The 25,374-nt window shown below is 30.1% G+C and overlaps 1 protein-coding gene across 2 annotated transcripts in view; it reads right to left on the minus strand.

Annotated features, from left to right (window-relative positions):
- LOC128990122 (probable sodium/potassium/calcium exchanger CG1090) overlaps positions 1-25,374 on the minus strand; it is a 75,468-nt gene that overhangs the window by 15,882 nt on the left and 34,212 nt on the right. Inside the window, exons 1-2 of one of the 2 annotated variants that reach the window (XM_054412392.1) lie at positions 6,400-6,506; positions 4,703-4,828 (exon numbers count right to left, since the gene is read on the minus strand). In XM_054412392.1, the coding sequence (XP_054268367.1) occupies positions 4,703-4,828 (126 nt within the window). In that variant the 5' untranslated portion in view covers positions 6,400-6,506. Of the gene's footprint in view, positions 1-4,702; positions 4,829-6,399; positions 6,507-25,374 lie in introns of those variants that run through there. The other variant, XM_054412385.1, reaches the window with a different exon arrangement.

The following is a 25,374-nucleotide window of genomic DNA, read 5'->3' on the forward strand; positions in this document are numbered from 1 at the left end:
TAGCAAAGGGAGGGAAATGTCCTAATTTAATACGCGGTGATAAATTCAAACTATACCATAACCAGGCACAGATGTGGTGGGTTTGGTGATAAATAAAGTGGATGGTTCATCCAGTGAATGACTTTAACCATATGACGTTCTATGTCCTCTTTAAATTGAATACATTCCATTGTTTAAAGATACATTCAATGATAAACTTTGTTTTTATAATTCGACCCGCTTTGATTAAATACTTTTTCAATTTGTCGTCACCAGTTATTATAGTTTTGGATCCAACACCAGTTACGCGTAATATGACAAATACAAATATATAGTAGTTTAACTATTTTTGGATTAATAATTGTTATCAAAAGGATCTTCATGTAGCCATTTAGTGTTTCAAAATTGATATGGATGTAAATTAAAACCGTTTGTAAAATATGCATGTAACAGTGACTGATCACACGCTTGTATTCCAATTCATACGAAACCAAACAAGTTTTGTTGACATGTTGAACGAAATTAGTTTTAAAACGGTCACAATCTATTTTTTTTTTAATTATATTCTGACATTTCACTTTCAGGTCATTAAAGGGCTGTTTACTTAAATTCATATACGAATATACTGAGTATTTCAGTGAACGTTATTTAAGTATTTCAAAATGTTTGAATGTAAATTTATATCGGAAAATACAGGTAATCAACAAGTATGTATCCAAGGTCATCTACATTAACGTTAAGCTTAGAAATTAAAGTATATTACAACTAAAATGAGTTTTAACTTGAAATTGATTAGAGCTATGATTACAAAAAGTCAATATTCATCGCGAATCTCCTCTGTTTTAATTTAAAATACAACAATTTTATCGCATTTTTAATATTATTTTAGAAGCTCCGGACGAGAGCACAGTTTAGTAAAGCACTAGAATTTTCAGAGTTTTATGCCTTTTAGGTGAGTCGATGGCTCAGTCGGTAGCGGCACATACTTCGGGCCCAAGGGCCCGATGTCACGGGTTCGGATCCTGGTCACTGCCGAAAACATTTTATCAGTATTGTAATCCTTTGTACTGTACCGACTCACCCCTTGCTTTGCTGGATACGTTCCACCACAGACAAGGGATTTTAACCTTTAACCTTTTGTTTCCTTAGTCAATGGTTCCACGCACGGGTAGTTAGTCTGTGTGGACGGGCAAATGCAACGTTAAAAAAGCTGCCAACCTCAAAAAAAAAAAATATATATATATATATATACACTGGTTATAGAATGAGCACGTTGGTTACACTCTAGCTAAACATTGTAGAGGAAAATTTAACAAGCTTTGTTGTATACTTAAACAACACTAGTTGGTTCCAATATAAGTTACACATATTACATGCCAACGATGGAACCGAATAAACAGCTGATTCATAGCGTAACTCTCCTAGTACTACCACAAACTTCCATATTCAGTATACATCTCGTTGTATAATCATACTCAAGTTGATCATGAACGTTAAACAAAGATTAGACAAGATTATTCCAAGGTTTACAGGTTCCGGAAGCCCCTTAAATGTTGTTATACATGGCTGAGTACCTATAGCCAAGTCAGGAAATTACCTTGGTCTAGTTCATGATGCTGCTATTACATAAATGATTACTAGTTTCCATCATGATTGCGATGTAGGTTATGAAATAAGACCTAGTTACCTATTTGTGTCTTGAGCGGAGCGAGCGAAGCTCATATATACTCTTGCTCTTTATTTTATTTTTATAATTGCCTCCTCAACTTTTTAAACTTTTTTAAGAACAATTAAGATAAAAGCTTTTCATCTCCACTGATTCATCCTTTGTTGTAGATTATAATGTACATTTTGGAGCCCGTAGCTCCATGTTTAACTAAATACTAATATATTTAGATCTCAGTGTGGAAATGTGTCAAAAAGACTCATCAAATTATCAAAACATCACATTAAGTTTGATTACACAATGACCACCAACTCGCAAGTATACATTAAAACATTTAGGTTATGGGGGAGAGATTCCGATATTTTACTCAAACTCTGTGGTAATTTTTTTTAATTTATTTTTATACGCAATTTATATTTTTATCTTCAAACATGACTCATACAAACCCAAGCAATTTAATTTCTATAATGCCTAGGTACAATTGACTTCGGAATATACTTAGATTACTAATTCGTCTGTAAACTCTAAACATTATTTCATGGCCCATATTTGAGTGAGTTTTACTAAATGTATTATCTTTTTTAAGATTTAGAATGCTTGCTTTACCATTTCTTTATGATTACAGAGAAAAAATAAGTTTACAATAAAACACTTAATTCTTTCAAGTTATTGGTATGATCTTTGACTATTATACAACTTCAGTACCCAATAGTCAATGGTAGGGCCTATGATGCAGAAATAAAAACTATAACGCTCGCCACACATTCTGAGAGAGAGCACCTAACAAAAATTGGGTATACCTAAAAATTACAAAGTCTAAAATAAGGTACATTTTATCAGTATAACTTATAAAATGGCTAACCACTTTATAGAACAATACACCTATTACATATGTTTTTCACTAGTGACATGTTTTTGCAATCACTAATACATTTTCTGCTATCTATTTGGTAGTATGTATTTAAAACTCGACAATATCAATACCGTGATGGAAAACAACCACAAGATTGCTACTTTACGGTCTACTGGGCAGATAAACAAAAGCTATCTCTGAGCTATCCATCACACTAGCTTTGCCGTCCATCTAACCCGTAAAGTATCGTGTTCTGTCACGAAATATCTCCTTTCTGGACAGCAAGCCTTCTCGACTCTATATTTTGTGTATTTTATATTCCTGGCTATTCTGATACGTATTACGTTTTAGTTGAACTATTCAATATTTAATACAACTGAGTATCAACATTGTTGATGCTTTTTATTTATTTTGTACGGATTTAGATAAAATATCTCCACTGTTAATAAAGTGGTTGTAGAAATAGTATATTTCATTACTAGGGTCGAAAGTGGAATTTTCCGGCACGCTTACGTTTTTCGGCGGGTTTTATTGGGTTAGTTTTCGGCTTCGCCTCACGCAGGGAACCCCAATTGCACGTGCGAGGTGAAGCCGAGTATGTGAGAGCTATTTTCACGTACGAGTCGAAGCCGAGGACGGGAATAATGGAGCAAGTGCCGGAAAAACTTTCGGTAGGAGTTATGAACGATAATTTTCATCACGACGCAAAAATACACAAACACAGAATAACAGACTTCATTAATACTACAACTATTTTATTTCTCAATTAATTTGTTTGAATAAAATCAAATAATATCTTCTAAAAGGAAACCTAAGTATATTTTTGATTAATTTTTAAAACATAAAAATAGGACTATAATAAAACATCCTAAAGGAAACCTACGTATATTTCACAATAAATTGTTTTTAAATATCAAAATAAAATAATTAAAAACTTTTAACAATTTATGGAGCTGATTCACATCATTTAATCAAACCGTAAAAAACTCTAGTGTGCGTAGTGAGTAAATGGAGACCAAATCGAGAGCGAGGGAAAGTAAATTTAGAGCGAGGAAAATCAGCTGATCGATTTTTAAGCCCTCGCCTTAAATTATAGTTTGGGAATCGACTACTTTCATTGATGTCAGCTGTTATCGAAAAAAGTAACTTTTGTTACGGAGTGGTGAAAATATTGTATTTCTACGTTACTTTTTATCTAGTAATGCTTGGGTCTTTGTACAGTAAATAATGCAGGGTATAAGGCTCTCTTCTATGATCAAAATATGAATGGTCAGGCAACAGTTAAAATCGTACAATTTACTAATAATGTCCATAAATTTGGTAAATAACACAACATTTAAACACCAAAAAAGCTACATATACTGGACAGAATTCCTAACAAAATTAACTTTAGCTGATCCATCAGAATGATAAATTCATTAAGTAGTCTTTTTTATGTTTTTCAAGTCTTACCTTCACATCCTAGGACGCTAGGTTCTAGCACGAAACAGTTTTACACATTACTTCAGGTTAGTCGTAGAGGGTGGTGGAATTAAATAAAATCCATTGGTGATTGGCGGGATTTGGACCAGGGACCTCGGGCTCCGAAGCTCTCTACCACTACACCAGCTCACTCCCATAGGTGTTCGTGAAATAGTAGGTTGATATTTGTTAATACTATCAATAAACACTATTACTATCCACTAACAAAACTGAAATTACATTTTTTAAAGCTTTCTAATTGCGCCAAAATATTGTTACCACGATGACGTAATCTCGATTACGCTTGGTTTATAATTAGATTTATCAAGTTTGCCAGAAATAATCACCTGATGAATATTAAAGGTTGACGGGGTATAACACCATCCAGGTTTCAGTCACCTAGCAACGATGACGCAATCGAAGCCTCTCCTTGTTACCAAGAACAATATTAACAGCTGATTCTCGATTTATCATGACGCGGGAAAATAGCTCATTGTTGAGGAGAATTTTCACAGAGCAGTATTGCCACCTGATTCTCAATTTAATAAATAATATGAAAGGATCTTATTTTGGAATCTTTGTATAACGATGAGGAAAGATTTTATTCTGGAATATTTGAAAATTCTTACGATAAACAATATAATATCGTATTCGATTGATGATGCACAATACAATTAAATACTTTTTACAATGATTTATCAGTGATCAAAACATAAAATGTGTATGTAAAATAACAACATTACCGTTTTAGTGATGTTTTCATCAGCTGGATATTGAAGTGTGGAAGTGACCAAACCGTACAACAGGACACAGCATGCCCAGACTAGCTGCCACTTTAGCCTTTGGCGGACCCTTCGGGACAGCATCATCTGAAAAAAAAATATATAAGTAGGTGAAAAATTTCATGAAATCTTAAAATATAAAAAGGACAAACCAGCAGGAATCTTCAACCTTGCTAAAATATTTTTTAATCCATGATATCAGCGCTATTATATTTTCTAGGTTAAGACCCCTGTTACACACTACGGTGTCCTGCCACGTCACCACCATAGAGCTATGTTTATAGTTCTATGGTCGCCACATGATCGCCACTCACCGTCGCCACCATGGTGGCTAGCGACTGACACGGTCGCTGGCTACGTCACCAGTCACCTAGCACTTGGACTGTTCAAGACCAGTTTTCTAGTTGTAAAGATGCTATAAAACAGCAAAAACAGTGAGTTCATGATGTATACTAGATCTCCTATAAATAAAAGAAGGATAAGGAAGAGAACAGTGCACGTTCATCCTATTCAGCCTGCGTATAAAATTAAATACGTTTCTTTGTACTATACTGTATTCTATGAACTGTGTAATTGTGAGTAATTAGCACAGGGATGATTGTTAAAAAAGGTAGTTTCCTTTAGGTATTGCTCCCTATCCTTTCATCATTTCCAGATGTTGCCTACAAAGGTATTGTTAAATGTGAGCTGCCATTCAACAGATAGGCTAAACCTTGGTTGAATGTCTAACAGATAATAGACTATAAGGAGATGCCAAAGTGTTTGTGAAAATGGATTTTGAATATGCAATTTCTTGATAATTAATTTCAACGTGATTGAGGTAGGTAAACCACTTTTATAGTATGAATTTATAATTTCTATATTGTAAATATTGGACACAAGTAGTCTCATTCATCCAATAATATTTTATTTAATAACAAACTATTCTTATACGATTATGTTAATCTTGAATGCTAATTTGTTATGGTACTAAGAAATTTTATTTAAAAAAGGATGGTTAGTTATTAGTTGTGCACCAGAAACAAGTTCTGATGCCTATTAAAATGCTCAATTAATTTGAGTATGGACCCTCTTAATATTATTAACGTGCAAGTATTGGTGTTTGTGAATCCGTCTATTAGCCAATCAACTTGGTCAAAACTACTGTACCAATTGAGTTGAGTTAAATTAATTGTTAGTATTACTACGATTATCATTATTCCACAAACTAGCTTTTGAAAAAAAAAATTGGTTGAAGAGTTATTTACATTAAGGTCCGACCCTCTCGCAATACATTAAGTAAATGTATGTGTTATTTATTAATGGTGTTATTTTAATGAATAAAAGATAAGTTATTAATATTTTTCTAACGGCTTGACTGAAATAAAAGAATTGAGGAAAAACATTTATATTTCACGAGACATCGATAGTAAGTAATTTATTTTATTACTACACTACGGTGTGTAGTTACATTTTCTTGGATCTATTGACTTCAAACATAAAGAGGGTGTTAAAAATAAGAACACTTTTTGAGTAAGTTTGACACCCTATCAAGAGTACTTTTCAACAAGCATTTGCTCCATTTCAACATCATACTAGGTAGTTCAAATTTTTATTCTGAAATCAACTATGGATGTGTAACTATTATTTTATATAGCAGGTCTAAAGAACTACATTACCCTCTCTCCGTTTTAAATCAAGGATATGGATGATGTGTTTCCTATTGTTGTTGGCAAGTAATATAACCTAGGAACTAAGTTTTGTGAATGTGTATGAATGTCAGTTTTAAATTGAGTCAACTCTTAAAGTCCAACAATATTTAGTGCTAGCAGCAACTGTTCCAAAAATAATATTATTTACATCGAAAGCCAATGAAAGTCCTAGACATCAATATTATGTCATAATAATAAATCATTTATTGCCATGAAAATAAATAAAACAGATTGACTGGCAAACTTGGATCTAGAATTTAAGCAGTATTTTATTGTTCATTTTTTTGTACGAAATACAATTTCCAATTCTAAAGTTGAATCTCCTGAGGTTGATTAAAATATTAATTATTCATTAGTAGTGCTACAATACCAGTTTAGCTGGATGACAACTACTGCAGTCAGTTTCTTCATAAAACCAATATTTTGTTTGAATATTTTTAGTGCTACTAATAGTATTTTTCATAGTCTATGTGTCTATTAGAAATACTTTATATAAAGTTAAGAGATTATTAGGATTAATGTATAACAAGTGAACACTTTAAATGCATATGACTTGTTTTGTTTTTATTTTTATTTTTAGCAAATAAATTCAAACTTCAAGCCTGTTTATGTAATACTAAGTATAGTTTGGTTTTTTAAATAATCATAAAGCTCTTGGATATTGAAATATGTTAGAATAAATATTTGTTACCTTGTGATATCCTTTGATATTGAGTTGGAGGCTAAGTTTTGTTACTACTGTCACAGTCACTCTGATTCACCATTCATGATATTTTAGGTTAAACACAAGCACAATGTTAACATTTAAAATAATAACAACTGAATATTACTCGGTTTTGCGTTTAGCCGGAAAAGTGGCAGAGGCTAGTGATAAAATAGTCGTCGTTTCAAGGTCATGTGATCAGCTGTTTGGTGTTTCTTATCTTCGACTATTCTTATCATCATAATGCACAATTCAGTTGCTTTTGGCTTTTGAGTTTGCTGTTCAAAGTGATTTAAATATTAACACATTTGTTTACTAGGTTTTAAGCAGAATAACTACTTCCGTGAATTCTTTTCTCATTACAAAAAAATAAAGTCAGTATAGTCGTTATTTTTCAGTATAGGCTATTTTAAAATTGAGGTATAATACAAATTTCGTGGTTCGTCCAAGAAAAAATAATATGTTTGATATACATTCACTCGTTAACGTTTTATTATTTTATAAGTAGGCTATAATATACTTTTAATAAAATGTAAACTTATAAAAGTTATAGCAAAATCTTTACACACACAGGTACTACTTTTTACATCAATTGCCTTGAGGAATTTCTGTAATAAACGTTTTTCACTGCCATCAATTATTGTTAAAATGATTAAGTTTATAAAAAACAATTGTTATTTTTAGAGAATTTTTATTATAAGAATTACTATACGCAAATGAATGCTGTAGTTTTGTTTCATTTACATTAAAGCAATCCTTAATGTACCAAAATATGAGTTAATTAAAGTTTTCAATGAAAACAGGCTCATCACATGACTGTATGGCTTGACTGAGACCAATGCATTTGGACAAAACATATATATTTTGGGTGACATTAATAGTAAGTAAGTTATTGCTACATTACAGTAATATATTGATAACTTTTTCGATCTATTTTCTTCAAACATAAATATTGCTTTTAAATTAGGCACAATTTTAAATAAGCGTATATGTTAAAAGTATCAAGACCAATAAATTAGTGGGTCTATGACTTTATGTTTAAACTTTAGATTTATTCATTTCCTAAGGACTACAGAACCTAGTATTTATTTATTTATTTTTGGAAACTGTTTATAAAAAATTTATTATTTTTATACTAAGTCTTTGAAAGTCTTGGACGGCGATATACTCCCATATAAATTATTATACAGGGTGATTTGTACTCAGTGTGACAAAATTTTTTATCGTAAGTACAAAGTAAATGACGTGTGATGATGCATATCTAATGTTCCAAGTCTAAAAATTAGCTTCCAAAAAATTATTTTATGTTTTTCAAAAATAACCATGCTTTTAAACTTAATACAGCGATTTCTCAATTACCTCTATATGGATTTGAGTAGATAATGTCATTTTCGTGTTCTACATTAAATTTCGAACAAGAATAGTAGAAAATGACGGAGGATCGGTTGTAAAAACTCCATTGTAAATAGATACAAAGATAAAAATTAAGATGTTTGATAAAAATTTCAAAAACAATGGTCAATTGCATTTTTCACACCCTGTATACAAGAATGTGTCGGAATATGTTAAAAACTGCGCCATTTTATAGGCTTTCCAACCAAATGCTACACTATTGAGGTTTAGATATTTTTTTGTTTGTTTTAGTGGTTTGAATACCAGAAAACAGGGAACTTTTTTACTGTATTTACTGTTCAAGCTGAAACAAAAATACAACTTTTGCTTAACACATGCCGACTTTCTATGTTTTAAATGTTAAAGACACCATGCTTTGTAGTCATCAAACCACTAAAGCGTACATAAGCAGACATAAAGCTCAATGGTGTAGCATATGGTTGGAAAGCTTATAAAGTGGCGCAGTTTTTAACATATTCCGACACTTTCTTGTATACAGGGTGTGAAAAATGCAATTGACCATTGTTTTTGAAATTTTTATCAAACATCTTAATTTTTATCTTTGAATCTATTTACAATGGAGTTTTTATAACTGATCCTCCGTCATTTTCTATTATTCTTGTTCAAAATTTAATGTAGAACACGAAAATGACATTATCTACTCAAATCCATATACAGGTAATTTAGAAATCACTGTATTAAGTTTAAAAGCATGGTCATTTTTGAAAAACATGAAATAATTTTTTGGGAAGCTAATTTTTAGACTTGGAACATTTGATATGCATCATCACACTTCATTTACTTTGTACTTACACCAAAAAAATTTTGTCACACTGAGTACAAATCACCCTGTATATTACCATGATAGGTTGTCTAGTAAGCTGTTGGCTCTCAAACTTAATTTGCTTATAATGATAAGTTTTATACTCTTTAAGCTGCATCTTTTGAATAAAATAATTATTCATTAATATACAAAATTAATGTATTTATTACCTTCCCTGTATCAGCAAACCTAAATTCACATTAAAATTTATGTTATTTATAAAGGAAATCTGACTATTTTAGGGAAATACTTTTGTGAAAACTCCCAGGTACAAATCCCTCCAAATCACCAATGGATTTTATTTCCGTCATAATGCCAAACCCCTAGGTCTAGCCTGAAGTAATGTGAAAAACTATCCCGGGCTCGTGTCTAGCATCCTATGACAAAAAACATTATGATGCAAAATACTTTTCAATGGTATTAAACTGAATGATTATTTGAATTTAGATCAATAGGCTAATGAGGTAAGCTGGCTGTGAAACACTCTAAGTTACTTTAGAAAACTAATCAGCTGTGAGGTAAAGCGGAAACTAGTTCAAGGAATTCACTTAAGTAAACCTGGTTACCTTATCCAACCGGAAAATGTTGCGTATCGTGTTAATAAAATAGCTGGATTAATTAAAACTTCTAACTTCCCCTTTCAATTTTTGGTTGTAGCTTGAGTTTATAGATTCGATTAAAATGTTTGTTTTATATCATTTATATTTATATTTGTTCATTTTATCTTATATGTACACTATTTTAGTTATCAAGTCCCTTTCTCATTTTTAACAACATTCTGTACACTTTGTTTGAATTCTTTAAGCTCTCTAAGCATTCAAAATTGAATTTTTGTTAACTTTAATGTTAGTAACAAATAAAATAATGCAACGCTTTTTTTAAATAGTTTAAAAAATTTACTTAATACATATCAATATTCTTATTAATTAAAATGTTCTTCTTTTTTCTCTATAAAGCTCCTTCTAAAGAACACACTCTTTAATTTACCAAGGGTTACATGTTCACTCAATGAGTAAAACTATATTACTAAAATGTTACAAAAACATGAAAAATGTTAACTGAATATAACTTTAAACGAGTATATTAGAAAACCAATTACTTAGCTCATGGAAAATAACTTTATGAAAATGTTAGAACTGGCGATAAATTCAAATGAGATCTTACTTATTCGTACTTGCTCAAGACTAAGTTCATAAAGCATGTTTATCGAATTTTTTAACTATTTTTTCCACCAACCATCGTCAAAAATTACGGATTTTATAAAAGAAATGTTAGAGTTTATAGTTAACAATATTTTTACAAAAATAGTAATGGACACTTTTGGGTAATGTAAATAAATTGAACTTTCATGCCTAAAAAATATAAAGAGTTCAAATTAGTTTTTCTACTTTTCAGCGCATCGCTCAAACCTTTATTTTAACATTATGCAATTTAGCTTTAAGTAAATGCAATAACACCACCCTTGTTCAAGATTTTTTCAAGACGTGAAAAATTTTCAGTGATAACTTTCAAACTCGTTTCCTTAACAAAGGAATAGTTATGTTGGTTTTTTGTACAACTTTTTCACAGCTTTTGACATTATTTCTTTTTTATTTTGTTCTTGTACATTTAGAAATCTATGTAGAAAATACATTGATTTTAAATGGATTTGGCATATTTTATAAAGAATAGTCTTAAACTCTAGTATCTTTAATAACTCTTTACACTTGTCACCGAGAAGACTTTTAGAAAAAATATTCGATCCAATCGAAAATAAACATAACATGAATAAATTGATGGATTATGTTTGTTATTAACAAAAAAATGTAATTCTTAAAACAAATGTTACCTTTTGTAAAAATGTTCTTTCTCATTATACAAACCAAAATTAGCAAAACTTAGAACTACAGTTTTAAGTAGAAGTACTGTTGAAATATTATCATATATACAACTTTTTTCAGCATATAAAGTAAGTTAATTTTACCTACTTGGAAAATATATATATATATGGGGGGGGGGGTAAATACCCTTTTAACAAGATGGTAAATATATCTGAAAGATAGTAACCACAAACATCTTTCATATGTATTTACCGTATGGTTAAAACGGTGTGTAAATTAATCTTTTTCAGTGTTGTAAAGTGTATTTTTATTTACTTTGCGTAATCATTATATACATTCAACAATAATGGTTCTATATAATGTAAATAAATATGAATATGAATACGAATACGAACACGAAGTATAAATATATATATATATATATATATATATATACTTTTATTAAAGGACGTTTTTAGTCCGAGTTAAAATAATTGATACAAACAAGAAGGTAAATTCCATCAGAAACTCTTGAAGCAGAAAGATTTTATATTTCAGTTGGGAACAATTTGGGGGGAAATAGTATAAATAATGCAGTATGTTGGTAAGAGGCTCGGTTATTCCATCATTTCAGTGGAAATGTTTGGTTCTAATCTGAAACATGTTTATGTTTACAAACGTATACAAGCATGTCTTATACATTTTGTTTACATAAGATTAAATTAAACTGTTACTAAAACCTTATGCAATAATTGTATATCATAGTTTTACAATTATTGTAAAACTGTGATATACAATTTGTTAAGCAGCTCGACGTTTTTTACATGTTTTTTTATTATTTAAAGTTATTATTACAATTGTATTTTAAAGTATTCTTTATACTGTGTATTTTGACGTTTTCACAAATTTTTATTAAATACTTTTTCGATACAAATACACGATCTTTAATTTAAAACATTTTGTATTTTTATTTAAACCAGGAAGACACATGGTTGGATTTTTAATACTTAAGACGAGAAAATAGTTTACTTAATTACCTTCAAAATCCGAAAATAGCTGAGAACAGTATTAATCGACATACATTATTTAACTTATTAAATTTCTTAAGGACGATCCTACATAAATGACTTAATTTTATCAATTCAATTATCAATCATTAAGATGGGGACGCCACTTAGGTGCGTATTATAATTTAAATATGAGTGAAGGATGAGTGTAGAATGGTGTGAGATGATCTGTGTAGCTTTGTTACTGACTAAGATCAGCTGTTTCATTAGCCAGGACATTTATTTAAAGCCCAATGATCAGGAACAGCTGGGTCCAGTTTCGAACTATCAATACTGGTAATAAAATACTGATAACATTTTTGTTAAAGGTAGAATCGATTAAGATCAATATATATAAGCCAAGAATTAAAGTGTCATACAAAGCAGAAATTTCACAAACCAACTCAATTTAAATCTGAATGAAAGTGAGAGTCGTAGTAGATCGATTTGGGTCTTGCCAGTGATGTATTTCAACTGTGTAAACAGCCAACATCCATTAATCGTTCCAGGAGCGTTAGTGGATGGATTACAATCCATAACCGTCAATGGAGTCAATAATGTATTCAACCTTCAAGCTAGATTTTACTACGATTTCATCTTAAAGTCAGGATTCGGACACGAAGAGGAAACGCGCCATCTCTTATTTTGGCCCCGTTATTAAAATGCTCTCTCTATTGAAGTAAAGCGGAAAAGCTATTTAATGAAAAGCGAGCGAAATAATCATGGCGAAAGTATAATTAGAGCGAACTTAGGGTTGAGTATGATATTATGATTTCTTGTTAGATCAAAATTTTTAGTAATTAGTAAATTATTTATCAAGAATTATGACAAAAGTTATACCACGAATTTTTAAAAATTTTTTTTTTCCGTTTCTGTTGCGTAACCTAAATCTATATATTTATTACAATTTATTTTAGGATTTATATAGAATATAACATACATTTCCAGCTCTTAAAAAAAATTAATTTTGGTTTAACGTCTAACTAAAACAAACAATCTTTCTATTGAAAGTAGAAATAATTGTGTCGTCTTCCAATTAAAAGCAGTTTTATCTAAGATGTTTTAGCCCATATTAAAATAATCCAAATATATTAATTTTCTTCATCAATGTTAGATTGTGTACGTCAGCCTTGAATTTTACAACATTACGAATTAAATATAGTTATTGTTTAAGTAATTCATCAGTCAGCTACAATATCATATTAATGATTGTTAATTAGGGATACATAATTGGGAATTTTTCATCAATTACATCCTTCTAAAATAACATTGTATTTCCAAGAAAGCCATTGTAATTAAATAATCATTCAAGAACAATAACGAAAAACAAATCCAATTAGCCAATAAAAAGCTGAATAGCTCCGCTGAGGATTGATGAGAGAAGAAGAAGAAGGGGTGGAATCAATCTTGACTGGAGAATTTCATCCATTAACCCCTTGCCGGGTGTCGGTTACAGCCCAATCTAAGTCAGAGCCAGCCTTTATCTCCTTTTATCTATTTATCCATCTTATCTCTGTTCTCTTTGGTTAGCTTTCCTTTAAATATTTTGAAAATAATATTTTGTGTTCAATATTTGAGCTTGGGTACAGTATTTGCATACGCGTATAGTGTGAATTATTTATTGCCCTAGTCAACATTTAGGTTATTATAAAGGTTTAAAAGGAATATTGGTCCTGACTAAGTTAAACTGGGACCGTTTATCTAGTCAGTAATTCCGATCTAACGCACCTGGCAATGTTCGTTCACTATTGTTTAAATGATTGAATCAAACAATTTAAGCTAGACATTCGATCACCATATTTTGGTTAAACCCCGCTTAAGAACGTGATGTAGTGCCCATTTAGTCAAGCTGCGTTTTCTGATATCAAATGATGTTTTGGTGAATTTCCCATATAGGGCATAAGCTATTACCGTTGATTTCATAGTAACCTAGACTCGGGACCAATTTACTTTTTCGTTTTTTACGTTTTCATGTTCCCTGTCCCCTGAGGCCTAAACACCATTCGTTCAAATTCATATATATGTTAGCACGATACATCTAGCAAAAATGATCCGATTTTGATGATATTTTGTATATACAAATAAAATTACAATCAAATTCGTTAGAGGGTTTTATATCAGATTTGTCTATTATTTTACAGATTTATGGGGAAAATGGTCATTTAAAATTATAATTTCAAACATATAAACTCATGCAAAGAGATACTAACGTAAGCTTACATCTTTACAGTACCTACTTGGTCACAAAATTAATTTAACTTTTTCTACCAATATTGATTTTACTAAGGATAAATAGTGTTAAAGAAATTTTAAAACTTATAAGAATGTTTTGAATTTAATTAAAATAAGTAATACCACAAAGGCATAAATGTTCATAAAGAATAAAATTATCTTGGCACATTTTTAGAATCATTTTCCATTTTACTAAAGCTCTACTGGAATTATTATAGATTTAAGTTCTTTAACTTCTTTAATATACATAAATTATAATTACTAAACCAATGTATGTATTTGTTCAATTATCTGATTTTCCAGGTGTTTTGAGCACGAAAACGTTCATTGTAATGAAAGCAAATGTTCACATTTTCAACTATATTTCAACTAATACTTCGTTCAATAATTTCTTAATTAAAAAATACAACAGTCAGTGTAAATGTGTATTGTAGTAAGTGTATATAGGTCACTGGTTATCAGCTGAGAAATGAGGAGGGGAGGTTCACAGTTAGGCAAAAGCAATCCCCACAGAACAAGGCGTAAAACAGAACAAGGCAATCCACTGAATTCATAACAACGCGAATACCATTCTGGCTCTGTGACAACGCCCAACATAACGTGTTCTTTTGCTGCATGTTTTTAGAGAAAATACCAATCTTGAAAGTGTTAAACTTGGTAAAATAACTTAAGATAAAAAATACTTTATAAATATGCGTATCGAAGTTTATTTTTACTTGAATTTTTTTACTAAATATGTCATTTTTAAGTAAATATATAGCTAAGTTTTATTTATCATGAATAAAATTGTTTCGGATGGGGCTATATATGCTTGAACTTGGGGACCCTAATAAATTGCTCAGGATGAAAATTAGGTATTGGTCAGTAATAAAGTTAGCATCTCACTACGTTCTTCATTAATATCTTGGTTAAAATACGTCTTAACTAGATGTGGAATAAATATTTACTTAATTGTCACTCGTGTGGACTTTTAAAATAAAATTATACCTTCCTCAAAATTTTATAATGTCTGACAACAGCTGGGAATATTTTCTATCGCAGATATTTTACTAGATCTATGGGTTGGCCGCACTCAGGACTTTATTTCATAATCAAGCAAACTACAACGGTTTAATTATTTTACATCAAAATATTATGGTAATTTTGGAATTTTCTGTTTTTTTGCGATTTTCTCCTTAATCATCAAGTGCATAACGCCTCTTTGCTATACTAAATTAATTGTTTTGTATCACAAAATGGTTAGGAAAGCAATTGCAAAACTTTATGTTTTAAGGTCCAAAATAGGAAACCCAATATTGACCCCATACAACCCTTCCCCCCCCCCCTAAATCTCCATTCGCATAACCCGATCATACTGGTTCGCTAATTTCTTCGAATAAATGTAGGTTTAAATGTTTCTACTGGTAACAGAGTGTTTTTCGCCTCTGGGGACCTCAAAACGAACAAGGAAATTAATTAATCCCAGGTTCAGTCTTTAACCTGGAACATACCGTAATAGTTTATCCCTTTTATTGAGAATTTGCTAAAACTAGTTATTTCAAAAACGCTATTAACAAACCCACAAACAATTTAACACTTTAAATTATCAATAAACGTTAATGAGTATTGTTTTCTGGGTAATGGAAAGTTATCCTGCAAAATTGGTATTGGTGATAATTCCAAGTTCTAACTCGCAGCCGCCCCAGTTCAACTTTTGCTGATAAATCTGTTGAACTTTGATAACAAACTAAACGATTATCGGAAACTCACTCCTCAAAGGTAGATTGACTTTTATTGCAATAATCATCGCGAGAGGAAATGTTACAGGCTGGAGGCGCAAGGCATGATGGGTAATCACTAATCTTGTATTTCAGAATATGTAACTTAAGACAATTGTACTGGTTTTTTATTAGTTTATCATTGTCAAAACATTGCTATCCGGAGACAATGATGAGTTTTACTATTCTAATTGTTTGGGATGGAATTTAAATGGCGTATGTAGATCCATTAACGGAAATCGCAAAATAATGCACAACATAACAGTTGTATAGTTAGACTGTAGTAAAGCGTATTTTACAGATTATTATACAGTATCCCGTTATTATGAAATCCATATATGTTGTGGTCAAACCAAACACGTTGAGATTGCCTGCAATCAAATTGTCAAGAATGACTTTTTAATTGGTTGCGTTTTTTCATTATATCCAAAGTTTCACGAAATAAATTATTATACTCTAATTAGTATTAAAGTTAATATCATTTATAGAATTATGATTTTATAGATTTTAGTTTGCTTTATTTTCATTCTTTAAATAATTACAGGCATTTTACCTTCACTTACACCAATTTATTGCTTACACTTAATATACATCATCAAAAGATTTACTACCCAGTATTTTTGTCAATTTGCTGTTTGTGCTTCTTCAGTTAATACATTTTACTTATCCAATTAAATCATAAAACCAATGAGTAAGCTAGTATTTACTAAACTTAGCCAAACAAATCTAAATATTTATGCAACTTTTACACAAAGACGTACAATAAAAGAAGAAATATGTCTGCATATGTTGTCTTATTAACGTCACTCGTACGTTATAACCTGGTATGAAGTTTCTAAACAGTATTGAAACGGTATACTGTATCTTTCTTCACAATTGAATCGCCATTGATTTATGTATTTAGTGGTTGTTTTTAATTACCTCTCATAGACTCTGAGAGTAAAAACTTGTTTTTAAAAAAGTAAAAAAAAAAACTATGTAAAATATAATTTATAGAAGAAATTTAAAATCTATATATTTTTATCCAGAATAATTCTTCTAAGTTAAACATTTATATTTCAGGTTTCAACTCCAAGCACTGATTGGCTTTGATATTAGGAATAAAACAGAATCGTTGTCATGCAAATATAGCACAAATTCCCAAAAGTACGGTCGGATAGACGTTTGGTAACTCACAAAGGATGAACAAATATAAAAATATGTTTGCTTTTGACCAAATATTGAAATAAATCATAAAAATAAGAAGTTTTATCTTTTATATGGTTGTGGAGTATTCAATATCGGTTTTAAAACGTTTTACTCTGTAGTAGTAAAAACAAGAGAGAGCACTTAGGAATGACCACTTCAACTTGACCCCTGCTGTGAATGTCCATTGGTGTGCTTAATCTTTGAGTCCTAAAACCTCATCAGACAGAACGGGAATCCGAAATCACAAAGTTTCCTATTCTAAAATCATGTAGACTTGACACGGTTCTCTAATTTTTAAAAAGGTTCATTTAGTTTTCGTATATTATAGTTGTTGCCATTGTTTCTTTCCTGATTAACATTTTTGACTGTTTTGAAATTTAAAAATAATTTTAAAATTAAAAAATAACCAAAATAAAATGAATATAATGGCTACTTTGTAAAAACATTTTATCTCCTGGGTATTACTTTTGAAAAAGTAAAGATTTATTTATAATTAAGTACTAAAAAATATAGAAACTTATTATTAAAAATTGAAATTTGTATTTTTTGTATTTTCTTGTTTTTATTTTTTTTTTACAATTTAACACGTTTGCAGGTATTACATGTGTATACAATTTTGTATACAATGTTTGTCATTGTAATATGTTTAAAAATATGTATTTACGCTTTGAAATAGTTGTATTATCAAACACACTAGCTCGATTTTCAGATACTTCATTTTTTTACATCAATTTCTTTGTTGAAGGGTTTATTTTTAAATGTGTATAATTTTTTTATAAGCCCTTCAACAAACGAAATCAATGAATTAATTCACAAACTATACTTAGTTATGTAGTTCGACTAATTAAATGTTCACTAAAGCTTTACTCTGATACAAACTGTTTTGAGAAATGTCCCAATGTTGTTTTGGCAGAGTAACGTTTTGCAGGCTGTAACATGCTGGGTAAGAAGCTTATGTTTGAGTAATGTAGAAACATATGACGAGTTCTTAGGCTTAAAACTGATTTCCATGCTGCAGTGCTTTTATGCTTGTTTATAAAGTCATATTTTCAAGTCAAAATCCAATGATATTATATCAACTGAAAATGGAAGTTATGTGCAGTACGGTAAAAGTAAATTACTATGCAAAAGATAAATAAATAACTGTCAATATGAGTATCAGATGTTTAAAATCCCCAATCTACAGAAACCCCATCTCTTATCTTCTTACTTTGTCTACTATTTCAGTATTTTTAAATTATATATATGAGTTGTTTAATGTGCTTTTAAAATATTCAACTTTTCAAACGATATTGTTTATATCATTTTAATTTGACTTAAAATTATATATTTTACAGATTTAAAGTTTGTTGTTTTGTGTATTTTTCACGCCAATGGCATTTTTACGTTTTGAAGGGAAACGGTTCAAACCCTGGTATTGTCACTATCTAACGTCGAAATTTTTGCTAGATAGCATCACTATTCATAGCCGAATGACAAATGCTATCTGGGTCTGGAAACTTGTTTGGAATTGAACTAGTGACCTCCATATTTGAAGGCAAGCACTATGACCACTCGGCTACCCAGACAATTTAAAGGTATTTTAAGTTCTTTTATAAATCCCAATTATTATCTGGAACAGTGAATAATAAAACCAATGAAGTAACAAATTCTTTAGAGAGTTAAAACAAAGGGAGAAACAAGTTATTGGGTTTTAAACTAACTTTGTCAAACTTGTTTGAATGAATCCTCTCAGGAAAACTGGTTTGACAGTTATGACTCTCCACAGTTGTATTTCAACTACGATTGTTTAATCCTCTTACCGATACCACCTGAATCCAATGGAATTATTTCATCGTCTGAAGTAAAAGTTAAAGCTATAGTCAAAGGCGTGCGTTTAATACTTGTTTGGATGTGTTAATTATCATTTAAACTACTATACATTGACTGTAAAACCACCTTGTAAAGGGAATGTTCATAGTTTTTGACCGATTATTTTCAATCAAACGATTTTTGAACAATTTTTTCAAATGTTTTTGTGTGTTATCACAAAGAATTCGTTTACTATTTATTTTAAAAATTAGACTAAGTTAATCTAGTGAGTCTTAAAGTGCCATTTAACAAACTAGTCAGAGAGTAAAATAATGGCTGGCTCAATATAGTAACTGTCAATTTAAAAGGGTAGCAAAACCTTTTTACAATTTTTCTATCTTATTTGTTTCTCCATCAAGTCCAATTTACAATGCTGTCAATAAAAGTAGGTAATTTCTTATGCAATAAGTATGGATTACTTGATAACTGTATTTTTTATCAAAACTAATATGGATTCGAATATTTAACGGTCATTTTGTGAAAATGTATTACAATTATTGTAATTTTAACACGTCTGAGTAACTGAGTTGTTATAGTGCTTGCCTTCAAATCTAAAAACACACTGGTTCGATTCCAAACGAGATCGTTTCCAGGCCCAGATGCCATTTTTCATTGGACTATTTATTATCATATGATTTAACGTTAAATAGTAACGACATTTAATAGTAAGACCAAGGCTCAGGCTGTTTCCTTATAAAATATTATAAAAATGCAAATAACGTAGAAACACAATAAAATATAAATAAGTAAAATAATTGTTTGGTATGTTAGAACCCTAAATATTTTACGAGAATAATATTTCTTTTATTGCTTATAATATTTTGTTTAAAGATGTTTAACTTGTATAAATTCTAAACCACTAAACATATATTACTTAGTTCAATAACTTCTTAATCTATTTCATCCTTCAAAGTGTATCCTCAGAACTATGCATGATTAAAGTAGTTTAATACTACTTAATAACTTTGAATATTCCCGGCATCTTTTGACCTTTGCAACCACATACAAACCCACGTTCCATTACATGTATTAGATCCTAACTTCAACCAGACGTATTCTCTGGGACTTGGGGATTTCTTTTCCTTCGTTTTTCATGTTCTTTTTGTAAAAAATGTTTTGAAATAATGAAATTGTGTGATATATTTACTTATAATGCAAATAAAATAACCTTTTCCCCCTGAATGGCTGATTAAATGTCATTAAATATTTTGTACAGGGTGTCCGTGAATTCTGCCGATCTTTTATAATACAATCCTCTGGATTAAAGACAAACTAAAAAATTTGTAGGCCTATGACACTCCCAAGTGTTTTTATTTTCAAATAAATAACTATAAAATATGTTCAATATGATAACGTAAAATCAAGTATGATTTTCGATGCTATATGATAATTGTGCATCAAACAAATATGTATTTTAAAACTTATTTTGTACATTTTCAATGTTCTTTTACAAAGGCCTACAAATTCTATGTGCAGTGAGAATTGTTTATGACCTAGATAATAATGTTCTTTTAGATCCCACGTGAGACCGGTAAAACGAAAACTCAATAAGAAGCATGGATATACGACCTCAGGGGCTCCATCCGGGTTTATTATTATTTATCTTAGAAACTCTAAACATTTCCTTATTCCTGGGCAATTCTTAGGAGATTCACTAAAAGCCAATACAAAAATTAGACATTTCTTGTACTTTTTGTTACTTAAAGCATATATTTTTTACACACCTTATCTATGAAGATCTGTAATTTAATGTACAAGTACGCTTACGTTTACGGAAAAGTGTACATGACTCAACAATAAATAAAATCATTTTAAATTGGTTTACCATTTTATTTTTAATCACAACGCATTCTTCTAAAGGTGTTACAAAATTTAAAGAAAATCACAATACTTTACAGCTATCCAAGAAATACCAAAACAGTGTTTGGTCTCTATATTGGTAACTGGATCATGAACGTTATTTATGAATTTTAGTTAATTAGATTACTTGTTCATTATAAAAGTTAACTAAGATTACGTGCATCACATTTTTACTAGTAGTTTAAACAAAACAATGTTTACAGTATTTAAGTAGGGGCATGTTTCGCAGCTATTCTGAATTTTTTTTGTTAAACTACGAGAACGGTTTTACCTACTTTTCTATTCGATAAACTACTGACTAATCTAAAATAAGATCACAATATTTTTATTAATCCTTGGGTAAAACACTTCGTAAAATTTTCCAATCAATTATATTCTTTCTTCCTGATAAAAATATTAAATATATTTAAAAAAATAGCTTTGTTCACGCACACATATAAACACTTTTCTTTGTTCACACTTTCATCAACACTAGAAATAAATAAAGGAAGAAGTCTTAGTGACAGGACTTTAAATGGAGACAAAGCAAACTAAATTTATTAGTACAAGAAAGGACACAAAAGGAGTGCTTTTACGCACTAAATGAATAGGACGAAGGACAAAATATGTTCTGCAGAAAGATTTAGTGTGATATAATTAATTTTATAGTTTTATATAAAGTATAAATATTGTTTTCTTTATAGACGATCAATGTGTAGTGTAAAATGTTTTTTTACATCTTTGTTTTTTTTTTTACAATCATAAGTTAAACACTCAATAAAACTGTATTGATAAATAAACGCTGTATTAGTACAATAATTATTAATATATTATTTAAGAAACTAACTTTTCATTGAACTAACTTCAGTTTGACAACTTCTGTTTGATGAGTTTCGATTGTTTGAAACAAAGAAATAAATTGAATGAAAAAAAATATCTTACTTAATAGAATGGCATTTTTGCAACGACTTTATAATTGATGAATATTGATTGTTTGGGATTAAAACTCAGTTAAAACTTTATGCTGAAAAATATTTAAGTTCTTTTTGTTCAATAGCTTACAATAACTTTGCTAAAAGAACCCTCATACTCAATGAGATATGAATGTATTTGCTCGTTTTAATACAATACTCGTCGAAATACGTTATGATACAATAAATGATACAAACAAATTCGTTTAAGCAAAACTTGTCAATACTTTGAGAACAGATTTTCTGTTGAAAAGCAGTATTTATATGAGATGGCTGTTTTTCGTTTATCCATTGTTTTAAAGGTATCTTTAACATGGTTGAACGATTTAAAACTGGTTTTTAGAGCACGTTTATTGTAGTAAAGGTTCAGTAGCTTTGTAGCAATAAAAACTATTGTTTTATGACACTTGTACTGGTTTTATTTTTGAGCCAACACATTAATTTATTTAGATATTTCTGAGCATTGTTGAAGCAAAATTAAATGCATCTGTGGACAAATTCTTCTATAAAAACTGATACCTATGTAATATTATTTATTTTAATACTTTCACAGGTGCTATTAATAAAGTAAAATCTTTCACGAATCCTAGAATAGAGTTATAATGCTACTAGTTACTATAAAAAATAATTAATTATTATTATTTTATGAGTTTTTATAGTTTCATTATCATATTCGTTAGCACAAATCTACATGTGATATCTTTAATCGGTTATTTTTAAATTATAAGATCTCTAAATCTAAACATTTACGTTACTGTGTATTTCACGTTTATTCTGACTAGAATATTTTTCAATCATGATTTTCCCACATCTCTACCCTAAATACGTTATGATATCATGTTAGATTAGATAGTTTTGATAGATTATGATATATTAGATAGTAAATATATTGATGGATTCGAAATGTGATCGTCAATGAATATTTTGATCTAAGCAAACTATTTTTGTACACCTATTTAAGTAGGTTTTAGTCACTACATAATTCTGGTAACAATTAAATTATGAGTAAATAAGTAATATATTCATTTCAATACTAAAAATGCAACTATTGATAATTTTTTAACTTTACTTGTTGATACAAAGTGTAATAGATACATATATTTTAGTCATGCTGTTTAGTCTTATATAATAGAAATATTGCATAGGGCCTACTCAGAATACCCGTCCTTCATACGGGGTTGGCGTTTAAGTATAAAATGCTTATAGAAGTTATACTCGTGCTATGCGTTTGCAATGGGAGAACACACGGATTGAGGAAATTTGGTTCTTTTAATGGCTATCCTATAGTATAACACATATACCACATATAACATAGCCATTATGTTCTACCACTACACCTAAACAAAATAAACGGTATCAGCAATCTGACACATACTTTCTCCAATTAGCTTGTTAACAACTTCTATCATGGGTAAGCGATTAATTTAACTAACTATGATATTTAAAAGGCAAAATGACAAAAGATGCATTAACTTTTGAACCTTAATTTTTTAAGGAATGAGGAGTTGTACAATTTTGCGTAGAATTATAAGGACAATAACAGAAAATGTTCGATCAGTGTGTTTTTTTTTTTTTTTTTTTTTCAGAATAGTTATTTGTGTAACTAGTGGTGAAAGTGGCACTTTGCTGCACACGAGAGCAATGTTAACGCACGAGCCGCAGGCGAGTGCGGAATGATCTCGAGTGCAGCAAAGGCCTTTTTCACTCGTGTTACACATTATATTTTTCCTACAGTCACTATAAAGCATATAAATAATTAGTCTTTCAAACACTATACAACAACAACACGTTTTTAGGTTCAGCTGGCAACACAAATGGTGCCCTAGAGAAAGTAGTACCCGCGGTCCGTATCACTCCGCTATTTTTCCTCGGCAAGAAATGTGCTCCGCGTTTTGAGAATATAGTTCCGTATGTTTTTGTAATTTGAAATGGTTTCCGCGCCTAAAAAAAATTCTTTAAAGGCATTTTCTTGTTTATTAAGATCGTAGGAATGTTTTAAAAACGTTTAAAAGAAAAGTCCAGAAAGTTCAGAAATACCGAAACTATAAACACGAAATGACAGGTTAAATCGTAGTTATAATAGTCAATCAGCTGCTCATAGTATTATTATCTTTAAGTGTTGCCAACCTATTTCCAAGCGTACACGGATTACGTGCATAATAGAACCACGCTGTTTTGTGTTGTTTCGTTGGAATCCTGATGTGCGGCAAAGTATAAACCGTACGGCAAAGTATAAACCGTACGGCAAAGTATAAATATGCAGCAATTAGCAGCTTTCTGTACTATAAACAGTACAAGGAAGCCAACTTTGTCGGGTGACTGTAGGAAAAAATCATTTTTCTATTTCTTCGTGGGTTTTTATGGGGAAATAACATAATTTACAGGAATGGGAGTTCTACCATTTTGTTTAGAATTTAAAGGGCTAAAACATACTAAATTTTAATCAAAATCATTCAGGTCATTTTTTTAGAAAATCTGATTTTTCCGTTATTTTATGGGTTTTTATGAGAAAATTACCATTAAAAATAAACGTTTCAAAAAAATGAAAAAAGCTTGGAGATACTAAAGATTAGGACCTACATACCAAAATTCATCAATATCCATATATATATATATATATCCACTCAAAGCTCAAACTCGAAAATTTTGACGAAAACAAAACTTCTCCATATGTTCCTCCTCCATATACAATGTATAGGGGGAGAAAGTAAAGATTAATAGTGCTGCACCATGTTGGTAAACCTTAGAACTTTTAATGATATTGAATATCATAGAACCAACTTGTGTAATTAAAACAGCTGGCAAAATGCTTTAATTCATTTTAAATATGAATAATGTTAAGGTTAACATGGGAATCTGCAGAGCCACTAGGGCGGAGCCCAAAAGGATCTTTGAGATAAGAGTAAGTCTATATGTTAATCGGGAACGTAAGCTATCATGATACTAAATTTCAGCTCAATCTGACCAGTAGTTAATGCATGATTGAACTTCAAACAAACAAACATGCATACATACAAACAAACAAACAAACACACAAACCTTCACATTTATAATATTAGAAAGATTTTTAGATATTTATTTAAAACGCATAAATTGTTTACCTATATAAGGCTTTAAATGTACAGCACTATGCGAATCTAAATCTGTTTGCATTCCCATGTTTTATTGATTTTATTTCAGCAAACGGTGGACAAACGATTTACCCGATTGAAATATTATTCTGTCCCTTTATGTTGAGCTTTTTGTGAATCTGAATCCGCCGTGGTTATCAAATTTCCTGAGTTTTTATCACACTTTTCACACAAGTGGACTTTTGAGATGATTTGTTTATATTCAAGATA

The sequence above is a fragment of the Macrosteles quadrilineatus genome, unplaced genomic scaffold (assembly GCF_028750875.1).
Source record: "Macrosteles quadrilineatus isolate MER2022 unplaced genomic scaffold, UCM_ALF_1.0 Scaffold_1__1_contigs__length_201487025, whole genome shotgun sequence".
NCBI lineage: Eukaryota > Metazoa > Arthropoda > Insecta > Hemiptera > Cicadellidae > Macrosteles > Macrosteles quadrilineatus.